General features: G+C 40.9%; 2 protein-coding genes across 2 annotated transcripts; both read left to right on the top strand.

Annotated features, from left to right (window-relative positions):
* The first annotated feature begins 2,259 nt into the window (after positions 1-2,259).
* Positions 2,260-11,307, top strand: LOC114432678 (ceramide synthase 2-like). The gene is made up of 11 exons (XM_028400850.1): positions 2,260-2,631; positions 6,785-6,958; positions 7,078-7,195; positions 7,313-7,431; positions 7,511-7,568; positions 7,697-7,747; positions 7,951-8,043; positions 8,623-8,751; positions 8,880-8,986; positions 9,745-9,898; positions 9,982-11,307. Exons 2-11 carry the CDS (start codon positions 6,786-6,788, stop codon positions 10,123-10,125), a joined length of 1,146 nt encoding a protein of 381 aa, XP_028256651.1. The 5' UTR covers positions 2,260-2,631; position 6,785; the 3' UTR covers positions 10,126-11,307.
* A 3,524-nt stretch (positions 11,308-14,831) lies between these two features.
* LOC114432681 (histone-lysine N-methyltransferase SETDB1-B-like) lies at positions 14,832-18,142 on the top strand. Its single transcript, XM_028400854.1, has 7 exons — positions 14,832-14,965; positions 15,607-15,944; positions 16,032-16,193; positions 16,266-16,467; positions 16,568-16,641; positions 17,425-17,615; positions 17,732-18,142. Exons 2-7 carry the CDS (start codon positions 15,671-15,673, stop codon positions 17,831-17,833), a joined length of 1,005 nt encoding a protein of 334 aa, XP_028256655.1. The 5' UTR covers positions 14,832-14,965; positions 15,607-15,670; the 3' UTR covers positions 17,834-18,142.
* The last annotated feature ends 3,104 nt before the right edge of the window (positions 18,143-21,246 follow it).

Below are 21,246 nucleotides of genomic sequence, written 5' to 3'. Positions count from 1 at the left end.
TGTTTGAATGTATGAGGGGAGACTAATGCCACAAAGAGAGGAGTCAGGTCACTATTTGTGCTGTGGTGACTACAAAAGACTGTAGACTGTAGAATATACCATTGCAACTTTAATACTTTTTAATCACTTCTTAAAATCATATGGTTTAGATGAATATGAGGAAACTTGAACATATGGGAGCACCTCTACAGTAATGGGAAAGCTGCTTCAGGTCTCTACAATGTGTGTCGGAACCTTTCTATAGTAGATTGGCACTGACTGGCTTCCATGTCTGCCATTTATTTTGGATAAAATGTTCAGATAACCTCTCTTTGATGTAAACAACCCCTGTGAAACCCTTTAACATTCAACAATAAGCTGTTAGTGGAAGCCATTGTTTTAAAAAGAAGAATCTAACTTTGGAGCAAAAATGAAGTTAAACAAAAAGAATTAAATGATAGTATTGCCTTACTGCTTCTATTTGATTTATTTGTGCTGCTAATCATCAGTCCTTGATGAGTTGATCATCAGCAGGTGTACAGGCATCTCTAAAAGCAGACATTTGGGCAGTTTGCTGCTCTGGAGCATTCAGGTGTGTTTTAACGCAACGCTAAGACAGACAGACATAATCCTACAGTAAGAAAAATGATTCACAAGTGGAAATCGTTCCAAGAGTGGACACCCTGCATGCACCCTACCATGTTTAATGTTAAAAATTTCAGTTTGTTTGGACTCGTCTGTCTGAAAGCACCACTGACGTCTGCTAAAACTTTGGTAAAGTTTTTCTACACGCATATTTGTTGACAGCCAAGGCCACCGGCAAACTTCTTCAGTTCGCTCGTTTTCTAATTTGAATTAGAAAACTTAGAAAACGGCGACAAACATCCTCCCCGCGCGCGCTCACATACACGCACCCGGAACCCGGAAGACAACCGCCGCTAGCTTAAATGCTGCTAATCTCAACCAACAATGTCAGAACTCGATAAAACACTGCGAAACTACACGACTCCATAACTTAACAAACACAACATTTCCCAGCGAACAAACATATATCAACGTAAACTCTGTAAACCGTGGCCGTGTGCTTTGAGCAGCTTTTAGTGTTTTAGCGCAAATACAGCGAACACAGACAGTAATAACCGTTTAACCAGGTAAACATCCATCAATTTAAAAGTCTATTCAAGCAGTTTAAAATGACTTTACCTTATTTTAGCCGGGCTCATTGTCGTCGTCTGTCCGCAAAGATGATGACTGTAGCTAATTGACCTGTACCCAACCGGAACAAACTCCTGTTTACAGAAGCTGCCGTTACCAACGTCCGACCTGCGTCACTATGACAACGGTTCTTTCCAGCTGCTCTTGTTTTATCGCTTTGTTTTTCTTCTCTTCATCTCTTTTAAAATATCATTTTTAATTTCTTCGGTTTATTCGGTGTTTCTGCCATGGCTTTGAACTTTTCGGCCTCCTTCTTCTTCTTCTTGTGAATTTCCGGCAGATTGGAAGCATCTTTTTCTTCTTCTTCTTCTTTTAGGTATTTAGCCGGCGGTTGGCAACCAATTTAAGGTGCATATACCGCCACCTACCGGACTGGAGTGTGGACGTCGAGAATAGTCAGAGGGAATCCTTTACATAAATTAAATACGATTAAATAATCCCGTGTTTTTTCAAGTATATCATTAACCCTTTCCTTACATTTTTAGATACATCCTCCAACTCCGTTTGCGTTGTCTTTTTTTTTTCCGTTTGCCTCGTCCTTTGGTACATTAAGGAGGCGGGTGTGGCGTATGCCGTAAAATAGAAACATTTTGTAGTCCTTTACGGGTTCCTACCAGAACACTGAAGTTTACTAGTGTTGTATATATTTATTTTACTTTTTACTACCTTATATTATATGTTCTTTTTTCAGCTAATTTACTTTTTATTACACCAATGTGAGAGAGAAATTTCACCTATAGGTTCTACACATAGAGTGAATTGACAATAAAATCTTTGGATATTGTTTTTATTTTTGCTATTATGGGTAAAAAAAAGTTATATGTTGCTATTTAACTACAATCAGATGATTTTTTTTTGTTAGAGAGGGAGTGAACCCTTCTTATATATGCACCACCTCACCAGCACCTACAAAATATGTATTTGTGTGACTTTCTTTCTGAACATATATACATGTAGAAACACCACAAACTGACAAACGTGCCTCTCCGCCCTCCTGTGGCATGAACCACCCTTCATACAGCTGTGTGGAGGCTCACGTCACTTTAAATAGCCTGCCCCCTTCTCATTCTCTTTTTACATACTACCATGAAATCCACTATATCCGACCACTTGAACTCTGTAGCAACACTCAGACCACTTTGATCCACCGGAAAAGTATTCTGTCTCATTTTTGGACCAGAGGAGAGTATTAGGAGGAGAAAGACCGACATATTGTTGTATAATAATGTGTCGGTGCTGAGGGAGGAAGGAGTAGAAGAAGAAGAAGAACAGAGAAGAAGAATTTGAGCTCATTGAACGATCAGAGAGTTGGTGCGTCTGTCATGGCGAGAACTCCGTGAAATCCCCGCAGCAGCCACGACAGGAACAAGACGAGCAGCAGGCGTAGCTACACAACAGGACTACACAACCTGCCTGCACACAGCGAAGAGAAGACAGGTAAGAGGACTGCCCCGTTACACGATGGACGATGCAATCATTGCGGATTTAAAAACAACAACCAAAAAACTCGGGATGCTTCCTAAGCGCCAGATTATACACATCTCCTCCACACACACACACACAGACACACATTTGGATGCTATTTTTAGGCAGAGCCCATCATCCCTGGATGGTTTATGAGAAGTTTTAACCTCGCTGGCACCTTCCTTCCTCTCGTTTTCAACCGCTACACTGACATCAAAGTTTAGCTTGCTAACAAGGCCCCGCTTCTTGTCTTGTTTGTTTTAGGAACACCGCGATAAAAAAAAGAAGTAAAGGTCATGTGGGTCCTCAAGCTCAACAAACAAAGCGTTCACAGCCGCCCGTGTTGACATTTAGAATTCGTTTGCAGAAGATAAAACGGCCCTTCATGTCGCTAATGGTGCCACTTCTGTGCGTAAAAAAAAAAGTTTTCTAACGTAAAGTGGAGATGTCGCGGCGAAGAGCCGCCGCTGCGCTCTGTTTACGGTCACACAGGAGATTCATGTGAAGGCTGTTGGTAGTTTTCTGTATTAATCACACAATGAAAGTTACTTTAGTGCGGGGAAACATGTTTTAAAGCTGCTGCTCAGTGATGATTCAGACTACGCCTGTTCCGCTATGTCCGGGAGACACCCCGCTTGCGCCATGCGTGCGCACTCCGCCACTCCCTGCACGAGTTTACGCAAAGAGCGTAGATGTAATGCGAGAAACAAACTTCTAATTCAAAGCTGAAGAGTCATTTGATTTGAGCATCATGTGCTGTGTTTTAAAGACTTTAACCAAGAGAGATACACAGTGATCACAGTCGTAAACAACATGGGATACTTTGGTGTTTTTGCCCCTGATTTCCATAAAGTCATGTAATATGGTGATTTAAATCAAGCCATTGTAAGATGAACGCTCCTGCTTCACACAAAATCAGGGTTAGGGTCAGTTCAGCTGCATTCTGACCCATGTGATGGCTGACATTAAAACAAGTAAACAGGAAAAGTTTCAGCACATGGTCCATTTAGGATGATAGTTACGTGCTTGTAGCTCAACCTCAGCAGTTCGATCCAATCAGTGTCTGGTGAGTGATGTGAAAAGAGATTTGATGGTTGTGTGTTACCAAGAGGCAACCCCACGAGAAATAAAATCACAGTATCACATCTCTTTTTAGTCCGTCTGTGCAGAAGGACAGAGATATTTAAATTTCTGCTCTTATTCATGCTCGGGAAGCTGGGAGCAGCTGCAGCTGACTGTCAATGGCTTTGATGCCGTTTGTGTATTCATTAAACACAATGTGCAACAGGAAATTAAATTCTATGTAAAAACATATTAATTCACAGTGAAGTGGTGTTAGAGGCCAGATCCGGCTTGCTGCTGTAAATTGGATGCACCATCAGTCAGAGATGTAAAAGCTTTTGTTGTTAAGAAGTTTGCCCCAGCAGCACCAACTACACTGTGCGTACGAGGCCTAATGGCATGTTTAACACACACATAACATTGCTGCTGTAATATTTGCAATGTAATTTATCCATGTTTGCTTTCATGTATGCACAGTAGAGATGCCCCTGAGTAAGGCACCCTAAGCCTCAACTGCTGCCCAGAGTGGGTCCAATGCTGTGTGTTTTCTCTCTCTGCCAAAACATCCTGAAAGATGTCGATTCTAAAAAATCGATTCTATGAAATATCGCGATATTTTATTTGGAGATACTGGTATTGATTTAAGTTGTGGCCAAATCGATTTGTGCCTCGTCATGATGACGCATTTTTGTGCGCACATGTGAGCCCACAATAACAATAATGGCGGAAGGCAGTGGTGTTCAGTTAAATGATGTGGAGCAGCATGTTCCTAACAGAGGTTCAACGTCTGTCACCATAAGCCGGAGTACGAAGAAAGCGCAACGAGGCCACAATGCCGCATGCATATGCGACATGCATTAGGCGTGAAGTGTTGGTTGTTGCCATAGTAACTGGATGTTTGTTGTTATCAAAAGAATGAACTCCGATCTTGCCTCCCGATCTTTATTTAAGAGGTAGGAAAACATTACAACAGCGAATATATCGCCCAACCCTGATAAATATACATATATACACACATAGTCTTTGTTACAGTATTGGGATATATCGTATTTTATCGTGACGTGTATCGTGATGTAGCGTATCGCCAGATACTTGCCAATACACAGCCCTACAGTAGGAACAGGGTGAAACATTACACTTTGCTCATAGATCTACACAACTTAATTAAACTAAAGTTTACTAGTTTACTAGTTAAACTAGTTTTCAAAAGTAGAAGCTTCATGTTTCTATTCACGGTCATGCATGTTTACTTTAGCTTGTAGCTGTTGCACCTTCTATTCTGCCAAATATTGATCTCCTGCAGGTGAAATGAGGTGAAATATGCAGCAGGCAGCGAAACACTGTTGAACTCCTGCCTCTGCTGTCACCTGTGATATATAAACTCACTGGGTGACAGGAATTTTTACTGCTCCCTATCTCTCTATACTTTGCTTTTGCTTGTGATTAGAGTTCAGTTTGCTGTCCTGTGCAGTAAACCACAGACAGAATGAAGCGTCTACAGCCCCGAGGTTGGTTTCCAGTCCCCCCTGTTAGACAGAAAATCCTCCCAAATCCCATAATTCACCTCAGGACTGAATGCAAACCGACACTCATTAACATATTTTAACGCAACACACAGAGAGCTCATTCTCTGCTCTCTGAAGTGTTTAACCTGATCCGCTGGTGGACGCCCAAGATGAGCTTTTTTTCAAGGATCGTATTGTGCCAGATGTCCGACATGAGAGCTGACACACAGGAGGAAGTGGGCAAAACTGCAATCCTCATACTGATTAACTTTAAAAGACTGTGGGTCAGGTGACTGGATGAGCCATTCAATTCAATTCAATTTGATTTATATAGTGCATTTTATAATCAAAATTGTCTCAAGGTGCTTTACAGAAAAAAGCTTGAATCCCCTTAAGAACAACTGTGGCAAAGAAAAACTCTTCTAACAGGGAGAAACCTTTAAACCTGGACTGTGAGATCAGAGTGTTCTATTAGGAATATATGGTACTACTAGATCCTGCAGATATATTGGAGCCAGTCCATGTAGAGCCCGAGTAAGGAGGAGGATTTTGAAGTTTATTCTTGACCTTATTGTGAGCCAGTGATGAGAAGAGATATGATCCCTTTTGCTAAATTCCTGTCAGAGCTCTAGCTGCTAACACATCCTAATGAGGGAGTAATGAGTTGCAGTAGTCCAGCCTAGAAGTAACAAAAGCATGAACAAGTGTTTCAGCATCACTCTGAGAGAGGATGATCCTGACCATAGTGATAACTCTGCTTTTTAGAGTCCTGTGGGTCTATAGTAATATACTGTCAATGGTTTTAACGCACATATATATATATACACACATGCAGGATGCAAAATGGCTGCTCCCACCATTTATCTTAAAATCCAGCATCTATTGTGGATTTTTCAGCACCTTTCTGGCATCAAGTCTGTGCAGTTGTTGCAGGCATCCACAAATAGACTCTGATGAGAGTGTAAGATTACTTTAATTATTCCATAGAGGTATTGCCAGCAATTACACACAATTATGTATTCTTATTTACTAGATCCTGTTGTTTCTGCACTCTAATAACGACACATAACACTCTTCACTGTTCAGCCCACTGTAACCTAGAACACCTATATCAAGATAAGTAACATATCTGCTTTGTATTAGTAGGCTAACTAATGGTGCCTTCACAGGTCTCTGTAAAAAAACAACCTGGCCAGTGTGGCTCTTTAAGAGTAAATGTTTTATCCAGACAGTTACATGGTTAATGTTTCTATGGAGTGAAAATTACTGTCAAACCCAGGTCCAGCTTGATGCCCCTGATGAATTCTGTCTCTTTTTTTTTAATTGCATTGTGGTCAGCATTAGAAAAAAGAAAATCTTGCCTCCATTTTTGTAAATACGCAGCCTGTTGCCGATGCAGAGTGAGATTATAAACTTCAGTCAATCCTGTTTCCTCTCAGGATGTGTTCATGGTTGAGTCTCTGTGTTTATCAAACAGAACATCTGCAAACTGTCCCTCTGCCTGTGATTTCTTTCCTTTAAGCAAAGAATCCTTCTGTCTCTCTCTCTCTTGTCTGTAGGATGTTGTCTTGGCTGAGTGAGCAGATATGGGCAGACTGGATCTGGTTTCCTGAGGGCCATGGCTGGGATGACTTGAAGGATCATGATGGCAAAGTCTTTCCTAAAACACGGGACCTCTGGGCTACTTTACCCATCGCTCTCGGCTTCCTGGTCATCAGACAGATATTTGAGCGGTGAGCCATTTGCCTGTTAATCTCCCTCAACCTTTCTGTTTTGCATGTTCCTTCTCTGACAATGATGAAATGATGTGCAAGCAGTGTTTTTCCATCCAGCATGCTTCTCCTCTTTCCAGGACGGTAGCGATTCCTCTGGCCTCTCTGCTGGGCGTGAGCGACAAGCAGCGCCTTCGTGCTCCTACAAATCCCGTCCTGGAGTCATATTTCTGCAGCTCATCAAAGCATCCCACACAGGTGTCTAACAGCATGATTATAACATTTAGTTTGAGATGCAAATGGACAAGAGTGACTCAGTCTAAACCTTAAATCCAGCACTGACTCTTCTTTGCTTTTGTTTGTTTGTGTTGTCAGAGCTCCATAGAGAGTTTAAGTAGACAAACCGGCTGCTCAGTGCGGCAGGTCCAGAGGTGGTTCAGGCGGCGGAGAAACCAGGACCGACCCAGCAAGCTGAAAAAATTCCGGGAAGCAAGGTAGGTCAAATTTTGCATTATTAACGATGCTTCATTCATTCCAGTGATGTTTCTGAGTTGGTTGCGCATTCTCTTACAGCTGGAGATTTACCTTCTACCTTTTTGCATTCTTTGCTGGCCTGGCAGTCCTCATTGATGTGAGTAATTTGTTCACAAAAAACACGTAATGTCAAGACACCAAGTGATGCCTTTGCAGCTAAAGACACATCTATTTGTTGAATGTCACTCATTATGCCCAGCTCATTAATAATCTGTCTCCCCACAGAAACCATGGTTCTACGACATGAAGCTCATGTGGGAAGACTTCCCAAAAATGGTACGTGTACATCTGTATTTGGCTGCATGCCTTTCTTAAATCTGTTCTCTGTGGAGACCTTGTAGACCTTCAGAGAGGATAACTTAAAAAAAAAAAAATGACAGACAGAACCAGCCTTCCGAGCATTTTTGTGCACAGTGGCTAAGGTTGCTAATGTAGGCCTTATTTATACTCATTCTCTACATTCCTCTCTCCCCTCTCAGCCTCTGATACCGTCGCAGTACTGGTACTACATGATCGAGCTGGGCTTCTACCTGTCCCTGCTTTTGAGCGTAGCGTCGGATGTCAAACGTAAGGTAAGTGATACGGCTGCACTCCCTGCTGTAAAACCCCTCTGAGATCTTCCATCAAGATAGATCGCTCACTAAGTGCTTAAAACGGTGAGAAGGGTGTGAGCTGCTGTTTGTGTTTTTTGAGGTTTTAGACATTGATTTCTCCATTAAGTCTGATGTTGAGTGGAGCTGAGAAGGCTGTTAAAGATAAGTGTCTTAAGTTTGGTTGATGCTTCTTCAGATGCTGTGAGGGTTAATGTGTGACTGGAGCTCTGCAGGAAATCACAGATTGACCATTTAATCTTCAGGTCTAAATGCTGTTGTGAGAAGCCTCTGACCTCGCTGCCTGGTTTTATAACAATAGATTTCTGGAGTTTTCCTGAAAGCCACCATGTTGAAATCAGACTTTTGTTTTGTAACTCTTAGCTCAGTCTCTTTTTCAGCCTTTTGTGTGTGGATTTAGTTCTTTTTATAGCTATAAAGCTGTGCAGTGTGCATAGAGTTAATCATTTGTAAAGCCAGGATCAGGCAGCTGTTGATTAGTGACTTTTATCTTTACAGCTCGATCAATAAGTGACTTAGATTTTCTTTCTGCCTCTTCAGGATTTCAGGGAGCAGATAGTTCACCACGTGGCCACCATCCTGCTTATCAGTTTCTCCTGGCTGGTCAACTACATCCGGGCAGGGACTCTGATCATGATAGTGCACGATGCTGCCGACTATCTGATGGAGGTGTGACAACGTCTCTTCCTCCTGTGTCCTGCCTGTCCCACATCCAGCATGAGCTGAGTATGAGTGTCTGCCCTCTAGAGGAGGAGGAGTGAGAAGCTTTAACACTCTGTGATCTCTTTCAATTCCAGTCAGCCAAAATGTTCAACTATGCAGGCTGGAGGCGAACCTGCAACTTCATCTTCACATTGTTCGCAGCAGTTTTCATCATCACCCGCCTCGTAATACTCCCCTTCTGGTAAATGATTATGATTAGTATGATTAGAACATGTGACAGTGATGAGCTGACAAAGCATAGAAACACAATAAAATGTGTGGCTTAAACAAGAAATTAAACATTTAGCTCCTTTCACACTAACATCCGGCTTTTGTCTGTAATGTGGACAAAGGTGCCATAGTGCTGCAGCGACTAGGCTGTGTGGACATAACACACAGGAAGACACACACATTTTGAGCATCTTGTCCTGCCTTCTTTTTCTTGAATGAGGCCCGTTTGCCCTCCGTGTACCTAACTGTTTTGTGTAAAAGGCACAGAGGAGGAGGAGGAGCAGAGGGTTTTTGTTGCGCCTCTGTGTGAAAGGTTGGCTGTTGCCGCACAGGAAACAGTTGAGACACCTCCGATTACACAACGTAAAAGTAACGCGCTTACACTCTGCCAAAAACACAAAGGTCACAGCAGCTGTGTGCATGTTCTTCTACATTAATTCATAAAGACGACACAGATTCTTTCTGAGGTGGGAGGCAGCCATGAAATACTGTGATGTATTCACGAGAGCTCAATTTGATTCTGCAGTATCATCATGCTCTTCTGATTATATTAGCAGGTGGCTGTCTAATAATACATTCATATTTTACTGTGCAGAAATGAGCTCAAACCTTTTTTAGAAACACAACAACACAACAGACTCCTTGTCCACACTCCTGGCTGCTGTCAACGGGCTCTTGAGACGGATGTAGGTGGCTCTGACTGGACTCTCTGTTCTGCCTTTTGTCCAGGATCATACACACGACGTGGGTGTACCCGCTGACCCTCTACCCCCCTTTCCTCGGCTTCTACTTCTTCAACGGGCTTATGTTTGTGCTGCAGATTCTGCACATCTTCTGGGCTGTGCTCATCTTGCGAATGGTCATCAAATTCCTGCCAGGCAATGTAAGAAATGTCTGTGTGTGTTTTTATTTTACATGCACCCACCTCAGCTGTACACACTGTAACAAATTGATTTTGTCCGACAGGACATTGTTGAGGACGAGCGGAGCGACAAGGAGGAGACGGAGTCTGAAGACGAAGAAGGGAACGAATGGAGGGAAAAGATGAAAAACGGCCACGTGCAGAACGGCCACACCGTCCTCAACAACAACCACAATAAGACAGACTGATTGGAAAGGAGAAAGAGGAGGAGGTGGAGGTGATGAGGGACGAAGGGCCCTCACCTGGAAGCCAAAGAAGGGGTGTTTGAAAGAGGCAGGAGGCGGCACTCTGAACCCTCCGGTAGTCCAGCGTGAATAATTTCACCTCTACACTAAATTAAAGCAGAAGAAGAAGAACCACAATGATCTGCGCAGCAGCAGAGCGGTTCTCCTTTTCCTCTTTTGTGCCTTTTGTGCTAAGTCGCATGTACCTGCTTGTAGCTTTATGTTCTATTACTGGAAATGTTTCCAGGATGATGATGGGCACTTGTGTAGCAGTGGCTTCCTGTGGACCATTTAAATGCCAGAGTTTCAGCTAATAATATTAATAATAATAATAATAATAATAAATCTGTCCAAGTATTGCAGCTGCCATTTTGACACGTTGAGCAACTGTTGCTAGATAAACAATACTTTTTAATACGGTTTGAGAGGAGGTGCTACATCTGCCACGTGTACTGAAAATGTGCCTTTGTGGGAGTTTGTCTTAACGTACACAGAGATCAGTTTTAAGTGTTTATTTTTTTGTAGTTGTATAATTTTATTTTTGTTTCTTCAAGTCCAGTCCATGGTTTAAATTTGGGAGCAATTAGTTGTAAGTGTAATCCAAACCAATCGCTAATTCTTTATGAATTCTTTATGGGCTGGAAGAGTCAATAGCATTTCCATTCAGTGTTTTTTTTTTTTTCCATCCATCTGAAGATGCACTTTATGGTTTCTTCTATAGATCAGCATTGACTTAAAAATCTGAGTCATAATGATTCAGTCATTTTCTTTTAGTTCGATTTGAAATTGAGTTTGATATTTATTCTCATTATTATTGTTATTATTATCTACTTTACTTTGTTTAAAAAAAAAATCCTTGTAGTGTTGAAAAGGAAACACCAAAGTATAGTTTACATTTTCTGTGACGAGTGCCTTCATCATTTCAAATAATAATTGTAAAAAGAAAAAAAAAAAGTTGCGTTTCATTTTCGTCTTTGTTTCTGCCTGATGCATCCAACACTTCACGTGGTCTCCAACGTTCCTGAACACCTTTCGACCAATCAGCTGCAGCTCCCTCTGAAGAACTTCTACTGAAGTGTTTTATTCTGCTTAATGTTGATGTAAAATCATAACAACGAAGATGATAAAAAAAATAATTCTGAATAACTGCTCTGTGTGTGTTTTATTGAAGAAGATAAGTAACCATTAACCATTAACCATTAAATTATCTGCAAATGTTATGTTCTAAACCTTTGGCATCATAAAAATATATTAACATTTAAATTTCAGTCACATAAGGTGTGTTTTGCTTTATAATCCATTAGTAATTTATTTTAAATACAAATATTTTCAAAGATCAAAATGCAGACACAAGTGTCTAAATACAAATATTAAACTAGAAAGGGGTATTTCCTGAAGAAAATGCAAGTTTGGTTGCTGCAGATGTGAAGGATTGCTCTGAATTGCTGGAGAATCAGAGCAATTCAGAGCTTTGTATGCCTCTGTGTGTCAGCCTGTCACAATGGTAACAGCAGAGGAGACCTCAAAAATCACTCCAACTGTGAGGGCCTGGCGTGCGGAAACAATTCGGAATTAGAAAATTCTGAATACAAGTTTGATAGAGCAGCATCTAATGAATGTTTTGAGACTAAAATGGAGTCTGTAGCTTGAAATTTGTAGGAGGAGATACATTTGGCAGATGACCCTCATTAAAGGGCTCTCTCGTAGACTCCCATGTTAAAAATGACACAGAAATTGCTTAATATTTAAAAAAATTATAATTTTTTTTAAAAAACCTGAACTTGATCCGGAATGTCCTCTGTGAGATGAACATTTTGATAGTTGAATGGCTGAAATGGTCAATGTATGCTGAAGATACGCTGATACGCGGAAGAATAAAAAAGAAGAAAGAGGGTGAAGAACAATAGTTTGGTTGCCTAGCAACGGCAATCAAACTATGACTAATATAACACTGAATTTCCCCAGCAGGGGACTACTAAAGGATTATCTTATCTTATCTTATCTTATCTTATCTTATCTTATCTTATCTTATCTTATCTTATCTTATCTTATCTTATCTTATCTTATCTTATCTTATCTTATCTTATCTTATCTTATGTTGTTTTATAGTTTTCTATTGAAGAACAGCCTGCATAGTGTATAACCAGCTGTTCTTTGCTACAGAAGTATTAAGTGTAAAATCTTGAGGCCTTCATTTGTACTAATTTGGAAGTAGAGTGTTGTGCATCAGAGGATGTGTGGTCCTCTTTGTGTTGGCAGTCTGGCACCGGTACCACTCATCGTCATTGGTATCACCAGACCTGAAGGCACCATGGTGCTATTACAATATCAGATGGCACAGTATTGTGGTGACACACTGACCGTGATGATGTGTGCAGCCTTAAAAAAAAACTCTATTGTTTTTTATAGTTCTAATAAAAAGAAAGTCTGGAATCTGAGCCTCTGACAGAAGCTGCTCCTCATGTCCTTCACTCTCCCCTGCAGTATTTTGGTTGCAGCCTAAAAGGCCTCCTTGACTAATTACATATGGAGTGGGATCACTTTACTTCCACACTGTTCTTGTCACTGGCGGCCTCACTGTAACAATCTCCATTTTAAAGCGGCAGGGTCAATTTCCAACCTGCTCCTGCTCCCGCTCCAGCATCTGCCTCTACAATTAAATTGCTAATGCATCTCCTGTTTCCTCCTGCTTTAGACGTATGGGCTTTCCTTTCCACGCCTTGCTCCTGTGTCCAGTCTTCCTCCTCAAATCTTTGCCTTTTTCCTTCAGACTCCCCCTGCTGCCTCTTCCGACCTTTCAGGCTGAATGAATAAGATCAGTGTCGCCAAAGGTGCCTGAGTTATGGGGGTGTGAAGTCTAATTGCTGACAGTGATGAGGGCCCTCCTGACAGGAGAACAAAAGCAGAGGGGTGTTTGATTCACTGGTGAACTGTGCAGTATTCAATTCCTGCTTAAGTATTAATAAAGGCTTTACACGCCAGGGGGAGGTTGCAAGGTGCAAGTGCATGCTTGAGTATCTTTGCATGTGTATGCATGTGTCTTTTGAGTGCAGGAGCTAATTTGCAGGCTGCTCATTTTTCCTGTGATGATCATGAAAGGACGGTCGGGACAGTTAAGCTGGTGACTGTCTTATGTAACCTGAGTACTGAAGGACCTCAGAGGGGACCGGGACAGAGATGCTGTGCTATGCTGTGTGTTTTTAAAGGTTGGAGCTGGCGGAGGAGAAGATCCGCAGCAGAAAACACTTGATGAAGGATGGTGAGTTAGAAGTTAATCTGTAAGATGACTTTAAACCTCTGTATAAATGTATAATGTTTCTTTACTTAAAGTTTGTGTGTGGTCAAACCACTGGTGCAGTACAAAAGTGGTACAAAACAAAATATAGGTCATGTGTAGGCTGATAAACCTTACTTGTAATCAATTAAATGTCAAAGTCTAGGTACTCACTGGATCTGTGTAGGATTACATTTGATGTTTAAGCCAGTTATAATGTATGCAAGCCAGTTTTGACCCTTTCATATGGTAGGTACTGGTTAGAATGATCTACAAATATGAGCTAAGATAAGATAAGATAAGATAAGATAAGATAAGATAAGATAAGATAAGATAAGATAAGATAAGATAACTTTATAAATCCCGAAGGAAATTCTTGAAAGTTCATTTATTTGTTCAACATTTGCATGAACTTTGTCATAATGACCATGTGAATGTTCAGAAATGTGACTTTTGTCTTTGACCACTAAGTTCTGACCTCTTTAAGTCAAATGTTAACTCATGTGTCTCTGTCATCGGAGAACAACTTAGGAGACAACTTGGTCTCCTAAGTTGTTATTTCAGTCATAACTGCATCATGTTAAGGCATTTTTCTGACTTGTTACAGACCAAACCACCAGCCGTGAATATCAATATTGATAAGCCCTCCAAAAAGAGGACTAAGCTAAATCTGACTACTGACTACTATGTTGTGTTCATGTTTCTGATTTATATTTCTGTTTTTTATCAGTAGCTCATGTGCATACAGGCCTCTCTGTAAGAAACCTGTGAGGGAGGAGAACCAGTGATCGTCACCCACATGGACCAGGCTTCTCACCCTGCGCCGCAGCTTGAGGTGGATGTGGACCTGGGCTTTGCTCTCTTCTTCCTCTTCCTCCTGTGTTTTTTCCTGCTTTTGACGGTGGTGCGTTGCGCCCAGACAGTGGTGGATCCTTACGGCTCCATCTCCACCTCTACCTACCAGGAGGAGCAGATCACCTGAGAGAGAAGTCTGTCAGGACTCTTTGAACAGGAAGTCATTATGTGTGAGTGTTGTCTTTTTTTTTGAATAAAGGGATTACTGATACCCATCAGGGAGCCTAACCAAGAAAATGTTAACAATAAACGTCAAAAAGCTGAGTCAACTCTCACTTTTATTTGCCCCAAGCTGAATCCAGGAGAAGTGCTTTATTAAAGAAAACATTGAGATGAATAACTACGATGATGCTTGTTTTAGTTTGTTTAATTTTAATTGTTGTTTTTTTGTGAAGAAGAAGAAGAAGAAGAAGAAGAAGAAGAAGTGTACATATATCACGGGTTACACACTCCCGCCCAACTGGTGGCGCTAAAGCACCTCTGTGCTGTGTGCAACCGCCAAAAACACCAACGAAGAAAAAGAAGAAGAAGAAGAAGAAGAAGAAGAAGAAGAAGACAGTCGTTGATGTTAGCAACGCTAATTTCAAACGTTACAAGAATACAGTACATTATTGTTTATTTGTTTTATTTTGTTGTAACCGGACTTGGAGACGGATAATCAGCACACGAAAGCAGGTGATTTTAGCTAAATAGCTAAAAGTTCGTTTAAGTAGTAGTTTCCTGTGTCTGTTGTTTAACTCATGAGCAGGAAGAGCTATCAGAACAGTAGCTAAACTGTTATTATACGCATTTAAATGATGCAGCTGATCTGTTTAAGCGAGTCGGAGAGAGTGTACATATTCGTCTATGTGATTTAATTGTATATTTATATGTTTTTTACATTTAATCTTGTTGCCAGATTGAGTTTTTTTCTGCTTGAAACACTAACAGCTGGCAGAGAGAGGGTAAAAACAAGTCTGATAAAGTAAGAGATGATGTGTGGTGACTGTGTTAGCAGAAAAATAAACTTACTAATGAGTTAAAGTTGGGAGCTGTCCTGCCTCTCAGAGGATGGGTGATCAGTGGAGGTTGGGAACTAGGAGAAGAAAGTATGAGAGTGATCTGATGAGGGGATGCTGGTCTTAACCTGACCCAGGTTTAGGGCTTCATCTTAGGTGAGAGTTTACTTAAATGGGAGGGTGGGATGGTGAGAGATAAACAGTGCTGAATGGGTGTGCCAGGTGTGAGTAGTATTGACAGGTGGAGACATGGTGGTTTATGCATTGCTATGTATGTGGGAGCTCCAGTAATATTGTGTTTTGTGTTTTTCTCTACAGGAAAAAAAAAACATCTGAATCTCCATGTTAGTCTCTTCCTTCCGTAAATCAAACACCCAACAAGATGACACAATGGGAAAGCAGCATTCTGCTCAAACGAGCAGTGGTGGTTTTGACCAGAATCCCTGACAGTAAGATCAGCGCACTGCGACCGCCGACACCTCAGCAGTTCTACAGTGAAGATGACGACAGCAGCTCGGATTCTGACATGCAGTGGAGGCCAGAGGAGGACTCTAGTGACTCTGATTTCTCTGTCTCAAATAAAAAACAGAAAAAAAACAATAAGATTGATACGAGGCAGCCTGTTGCAACAACAAGTAATAACAGCAGCAGCAGCGGTAAAACCACAAACAACAGCATGACATGAACACCACCATCAAACCTGGTGAATGTAAATTCAAGGTCTTTTTTAATCTTACTTTCAGAACCTAATGGCTGTTCAACATCCTCAGCCCATTGCTCTCACGAAACCACAAATGATTTGCCTAAGTTGACACAGTTGGAAGTCAAAGTGGGCATGGGAGTGCTGGCCAGGAAGGAACCCATGAGATGGCAAAAGGGGAAGATAATAGAAATAGTTACAAAAGGTGGGAGGAAAATAATGATACAAATACTACAAACAGAAATATTTGTCTAATATTTTATTTTATTTTTTGCAGAAGATGGACGAATAAAGTACAAAGTCTACTTCGAAGACAAGGCGAGGATTTTACTGTCCGGCCACCACATCGCCTCCGACGCCACGCCGACGCTGGAGCAGCTGTATGTTGGTGCCCGTGTGGTGGTTCAGTGTCGAGACAACACGCTCCACTACGAACCTGCTGTTTTAGCTGAGCTTCCTGGCAGAAGGAACCACCTAAGGTTTGTGTCTGAATGCAGGTTTACCCCTTAAACCAAAAGGAAATGATGGCATTTTTAAAAACAGCTCAGATGTAACTGAAAATCTGAATTTGTTTTCCAGGTTCTTGGTCTTTATAGATGATCACACACCGGCATTTGTCAGTTTACCGTTACTCCACCTGGTGTGCAGACCAGGTGAGTTCTGCTTTCAGGTGTTTCTATCTGTCCTTGCTTCTGACTGTTCCCACTCTGCTCTCTGCCTGCTGATTCTTTCTCTTGTCTTGTCTCCTGTGATTTTTGTGACTTTTTTTCTCTTGAACACCCTGCTCTGCTGTGCTTGGGATAATTTTTAGACATGGATTGGTCACTCGGTGCATTGGACAAAATTTTCACACAAAGGAAAACATCACCGCGAGAACCGATCTGCCCTGAAGGGACTCCTGGTGTCTGGTAAGCACTGTCCCTAGAAGACATGGAGGATCTATTTATCTATCGGACATTGGTAGCAGGAATGCTCCTAAATGGCCTGGGTATTGCCTTGCTGTATCGAAGAATTGAAAAAGCAGCAGCTGGCAAATGGCACTACCGCTAAGCGTGGACACAAAACAAGACCCTGGGCTCATGGGACCTCGACTAACGGATCGAGGGACTGATTTGTGACATTTCAGTCCACTAAGGGGAGGGACGGACAACAGATGGACAACATCGGAAGACAGTCCGAACACCTGATGATATCGGTGGAAGGAATATCTGTCAAGCTGGAGGAGATGTCGAAGGTTCTCCATGCACCTGCTAGGGACGAAGAGCACTGAGGCCAGAGTGATTGACCGATTACTGATCTGGGCAAATTAATCACAGATCGAAAAATTGTTGTTATGATTTTGGCTGTTTTTCATCGTCAGCATCCATTTCTTGCAATCTCCCCTCTGAGGGACTAATAAAGTAATATCTTATCTTATTTTTTCTTTGTTTCAATAGTGGAAGATGTCCTAGATGACCTGTCAAACCACATGCACAGATGTTTCATGAAGAAATACCTGAGGGACTGGCCGTACCCCTACTTAACCCAGTACAAACCTGGACAGACCATCAATGTGGAGTTAGACGGAGTCCAGCAGGCGAGTGAGGTGCAGGTGGTCGACTGCAGCCTGATGCAGGTTTGCTTTCAGGTCAGTAATTTTGTTGTTTTATTTACAATTTATTATAACAGGTCAAAAACAGATTTAGTTTCATTTTTAAAGGAAATAGAAAAGCTAATGTGTAATGTCTTTATAATGTCACACAGCATAATCAACACCAGGAGTGGATCCACCGAGGCTCGTTTCGACTGGAACACATGACCAGATTTTTAGACACAGAGGAAGAGAAGGAGTCCGAGGACGACTAGAGACATTATATTATTAGGCGGCTGTAAAAGAACTGAGTGTTCATCACTCCAGAAGGAAGTTTGTGTGACATCCATGCTGGCCAGGACTGAAAAGGAAGGACCGTACGTGTGCACAGAGAGGACAAGACATCAAAAACACTTCTGTCTTCGTGTTCATGCTTGCGTGCACGCTGGCAGTGTTACTGAATAGTAACTCAGTATTATAATTATTTTTACATACTCATTCAATGTCATTCATCTTTAGAATAAGTTGTGACACAACTTTGAAGTTTAATTTCAAAATGTTTTGCACCTTATCAGTCCTTATGATATCTTCAAATCATAAAGCCATGATTTTTCCCTTCAGTTTATAATACATAATAGGGCTTGTATTAATCTGAGCTTTCAACATGCAATTAAAATGCACATTTATAGTTAGTGTCTGAGAATATTTCCAGTGGATCCAGCACTGCTTCTACAGCAGCCTGGACCTGATGGGTTGCCGCACCAGTCACCGAATGAAGTGAGGAGACACTGAGCATCGATACAGCCTGCTCAGAAAGTGGATTTCTGGCACCATCATTCGATCACAATGGAGTCAACATGGACTTGGACTTATATCTTTTTATTAACATCATAAAAGATAAGGCTCACCTCAACAAAGGGCAGGCAGGACGGCTTCATCACGTCTAACAGTTTGGTGGTGAAACATGGTTTATATGTGCTGGAAGAGCTCAGCAGGTGGATCTGTGGGGGACTCGCATCATGTGAAGGACCGTTATGTACCTCTGCTCTTTGATCTGACTGCTTTGTGAAGCTCAGGTTTGTCTAATGAACGGCTAACAACTACAGCAGGGCAGATGTGACACATGTGAGTTGGAGTGAAACTTCCTGGACAGGGAGACAGGTGGTATGAAAGAGGAGTCAGGGAAGCTATCTGTGTTAAGCTGGAGGACTCATGTTTGTGTCACATACAATGCATTGCCTCCATCTATAACCACCAACTTATTATTTTACACCAAACTGGGAGACAGTTTATCATGGTTCATAATAAGAGCAGGATTATCAGAAAGGTGAGAGACAGTACTGATGACATCTCATTCACAACTTTATGTCAAACACATATTGTTGTAGTGAGCCACATGAGGGAGCCATTTGACCAGGATGCGGTTTTCTGCATCACAGTAGGTGGCGACAATGCTGGCAGCAGGCAGCAGGTCTCCATTAAATACAAGAGGAAAACAATGACAACATCCGGTCTGTAGATACGAAAAAACTGTCGTTTTTAGTTTCTGCCTCTTCGTGTATTTTGAGAGAGGTAGAGAAAGGAAATCAAAGTAATTTTTACATTTCGGGAACTCCACTCAGAATCACAAAAAAGTAAAATGCTTGATATGCTCGTATTTTAATTTTGATAAATAAGCACTCTTTTTTTACTTTTTAATATCCGCCTTTGAAGAAAATCCAAATACCAGAAGATACACAGACCAACATGCAGGCCTACTATTGGGTCATGACAGACAGCGGCGGGAGTTTAAAACGGAGAAGAGACGCTGATTGGTCGGAAATGACAAGACGATTGGCCCAGAATAATTATGACGCAATAAGGGGAGTGACCAATCAGCAGCCTACGGGGGAATAGAAACAGAGCCAATGCGGAAGTGGATTACAATCCAACACGTATTCTCTTCTAAAAATACTTTAATACGTTAAAAAATACATAAAGCCTCGAAGATGGGTGAATAATGGGAAGCTGTTGGATGATACAAACAACTTGTATTTTTATAAAATATATATTTTGAAGAGATTAAAATAGTTTTGACTTAATAGAATATCCCATTTTTTTAATATCAGGTGTAAAGGTGTAACATGCTTTTTGTGGTTGTTCTAGTACATTTAAAAAAATATTAACCCTTAAACTAAATGATAAATGATATTTGATTTGTTTTATGGTGCATAAAAGACTTTAACCGTTTTCATTTGATCAAATCACAACACCATGAGGTATATTCACAATAATGTAGTGCTTTTTATTAAAAAACAAACAAAACAAAAACAAATATAAAACAAAAAGTAAAAACCAACAGCATTTTCATGACTTAAGAATCATAATTACAAACTTTTAATGAGTGGAAGAAGTTTTTTTTTTTTGACAAACTGTACACATCACAAAATGTTCGCCAGTCTGCCATTTACAATGCTTGCATCTTATTTTGTGATTGTCTAAAAATAACTAAACGAATCACACAAAAAACACACAAATACAAGTACAAGCATCATACAATGACTGCTATCACAAAACAGAACCATTTCCTATTTGAAAAAACAAAACAAAAACAAAAACAAACAAAAAAAATATAACAACATGATATCGGGCTGACAGCTTTAACTTTTGTTTCTGTCACCATTTAAAAATATCATTAACATTTTTATGTTGGTTTGTTTTTTTAGTGTTCAACACTTTGCAGCAAAAAACAAGGAGTACATTTCTCCTTAAAAAGTAATATTATTAACAATATTCAGTGACAAAAAGGTGTCGTTGCCAAGTCACTGTCATGTCCCAATGCCTTCTGTGTCCGTTTGACATTCTTCTTGCTCATGCAGTACATAGATGAATTTCATTTATAGGCAACAAAAACTCAGCTTAAGTTTTTATGTCGTCAGGACAGTTACGGTGACATTAAAAAAATCATTTTCCTCCGAGCTTAAGTGTCTTTATTATAGTAATACAAACGGAAGAAATTATAATATTATTATAATAGTCATAATACATTTAGGGCTGAGTCCTGTACAGTACAATAATAAAGAAAATCCTTTTCCAAGATATTGCTTTTGGAGACACTCCTCAATGTAAAGTGTGTATATTTACATAACTTGGCACTGTACAGCTTCCCGTTCCCCTCTCTCTGTCCCTCAGTGTCTCATTCTCATCACTTATCTTCTGTCAGTTTAACGGGGACATTGCAGCCTGTCCCTTTTTAGCAGAGGCATTTGGGGGGGGGAAACAAAAAAAGAAATCTCATCAAATATCACAATTTCTTTTTAAAACATTCTCCATGGCAACCAGGAACAAAGTCAGAAGACAAAAAAAAAAAAAGATTTCATGTCCCCTCCCGCCCCTCCCAAATATACAGTATACACCGTCCCACCCGTCTCACAGAATATAAGAAAATATGACCATCACGATACATTTCATGTTAAGTATTGTTTTTCATAGTTTTCTTAAAACTGTTAATTGCCATCGAGCCCTTGATTTTTTTTTTCATTTTTTTTGTTAAAAAGGTGTATTTTCATGAAATCTGGCAGAGCACAGACACACAATTAAGTGTGTGTATGCACGCACACACTCACACGCAAGGCAGTCGGAGAGCACGGCTGTGTAAGGCGTTACAGTTGAAGCCGGTGTCCCCTCCCCTCCCCATTTCTTTCCCTCC

This window comes from Parambassis ranga, chromosome 2, assembly GCF_900634625.1.
Source record: "Parambassis ranga chromosome 2, fParRan2.1, whole genome shotgun sequence".
In the NCBI taxonomy this organism is placed as follows: Eukaryota; Metazoa; Chordata; class Actinopteri; family Ambassidae; genus Parambassis; species Parambassis ranga.
Note: the sequence above shows the minus strand (reverse complement) of the source record. Positions and strands in the feature narration are given on the sequence as shown.

What these genes read in the sequence shown, in the direction of transcription:
- LOC114432678 (XM_028400850.1), top strand. Translation starts at nt 6,786, where the DNA reads ATGTTGTCTTGGCTGAGTGAGCAGATATGGGCAGACTGGATCTGGTTT. An exon ending in GGGAAGACTTCCCAAAAATG is followed by an intron (nt 7,748 to 7,950) that starts GTACGTGTACAT and finishes CTCCCCTCTCAG; the next exon opens with CCTCTGATACCGTCGCAGTA. An exon ending in CTCGTAATACTCCCCTTCTG is followed by an intron (nt 8,987 to 9,744) that starts GTAAATGATTAT and finishes CCTTTTGTCCAG; the next exon opens with GATCATACACACGACGTGGG.
- LOC114432681 (XM_028400854.1), top strand. Translation starts at nt 15,671, where the DNA reads ATGACACAATGGGAAAGCAGCATTCTGCTCAAACGAGCAGTGGTGGTT. An exon ending in TAATAACAGCAGCAGCAGCG is followed by an intron (nt 15,945 to 16,031) that starts GTAAAACCACAA and finishes TCTTACTTTCAG; the next exon opens with AACCTAATGGCTGTTCAACA. An exon ending in GGCAGAAGGAACCACCTAAG is followed by an intron (nt 16,468 to 16,567) that starts GTTTGTGTCTGA and finishes TTTGTTTTCCAG; the next exon opens with GTTCTTGGTCTTTATAGATG.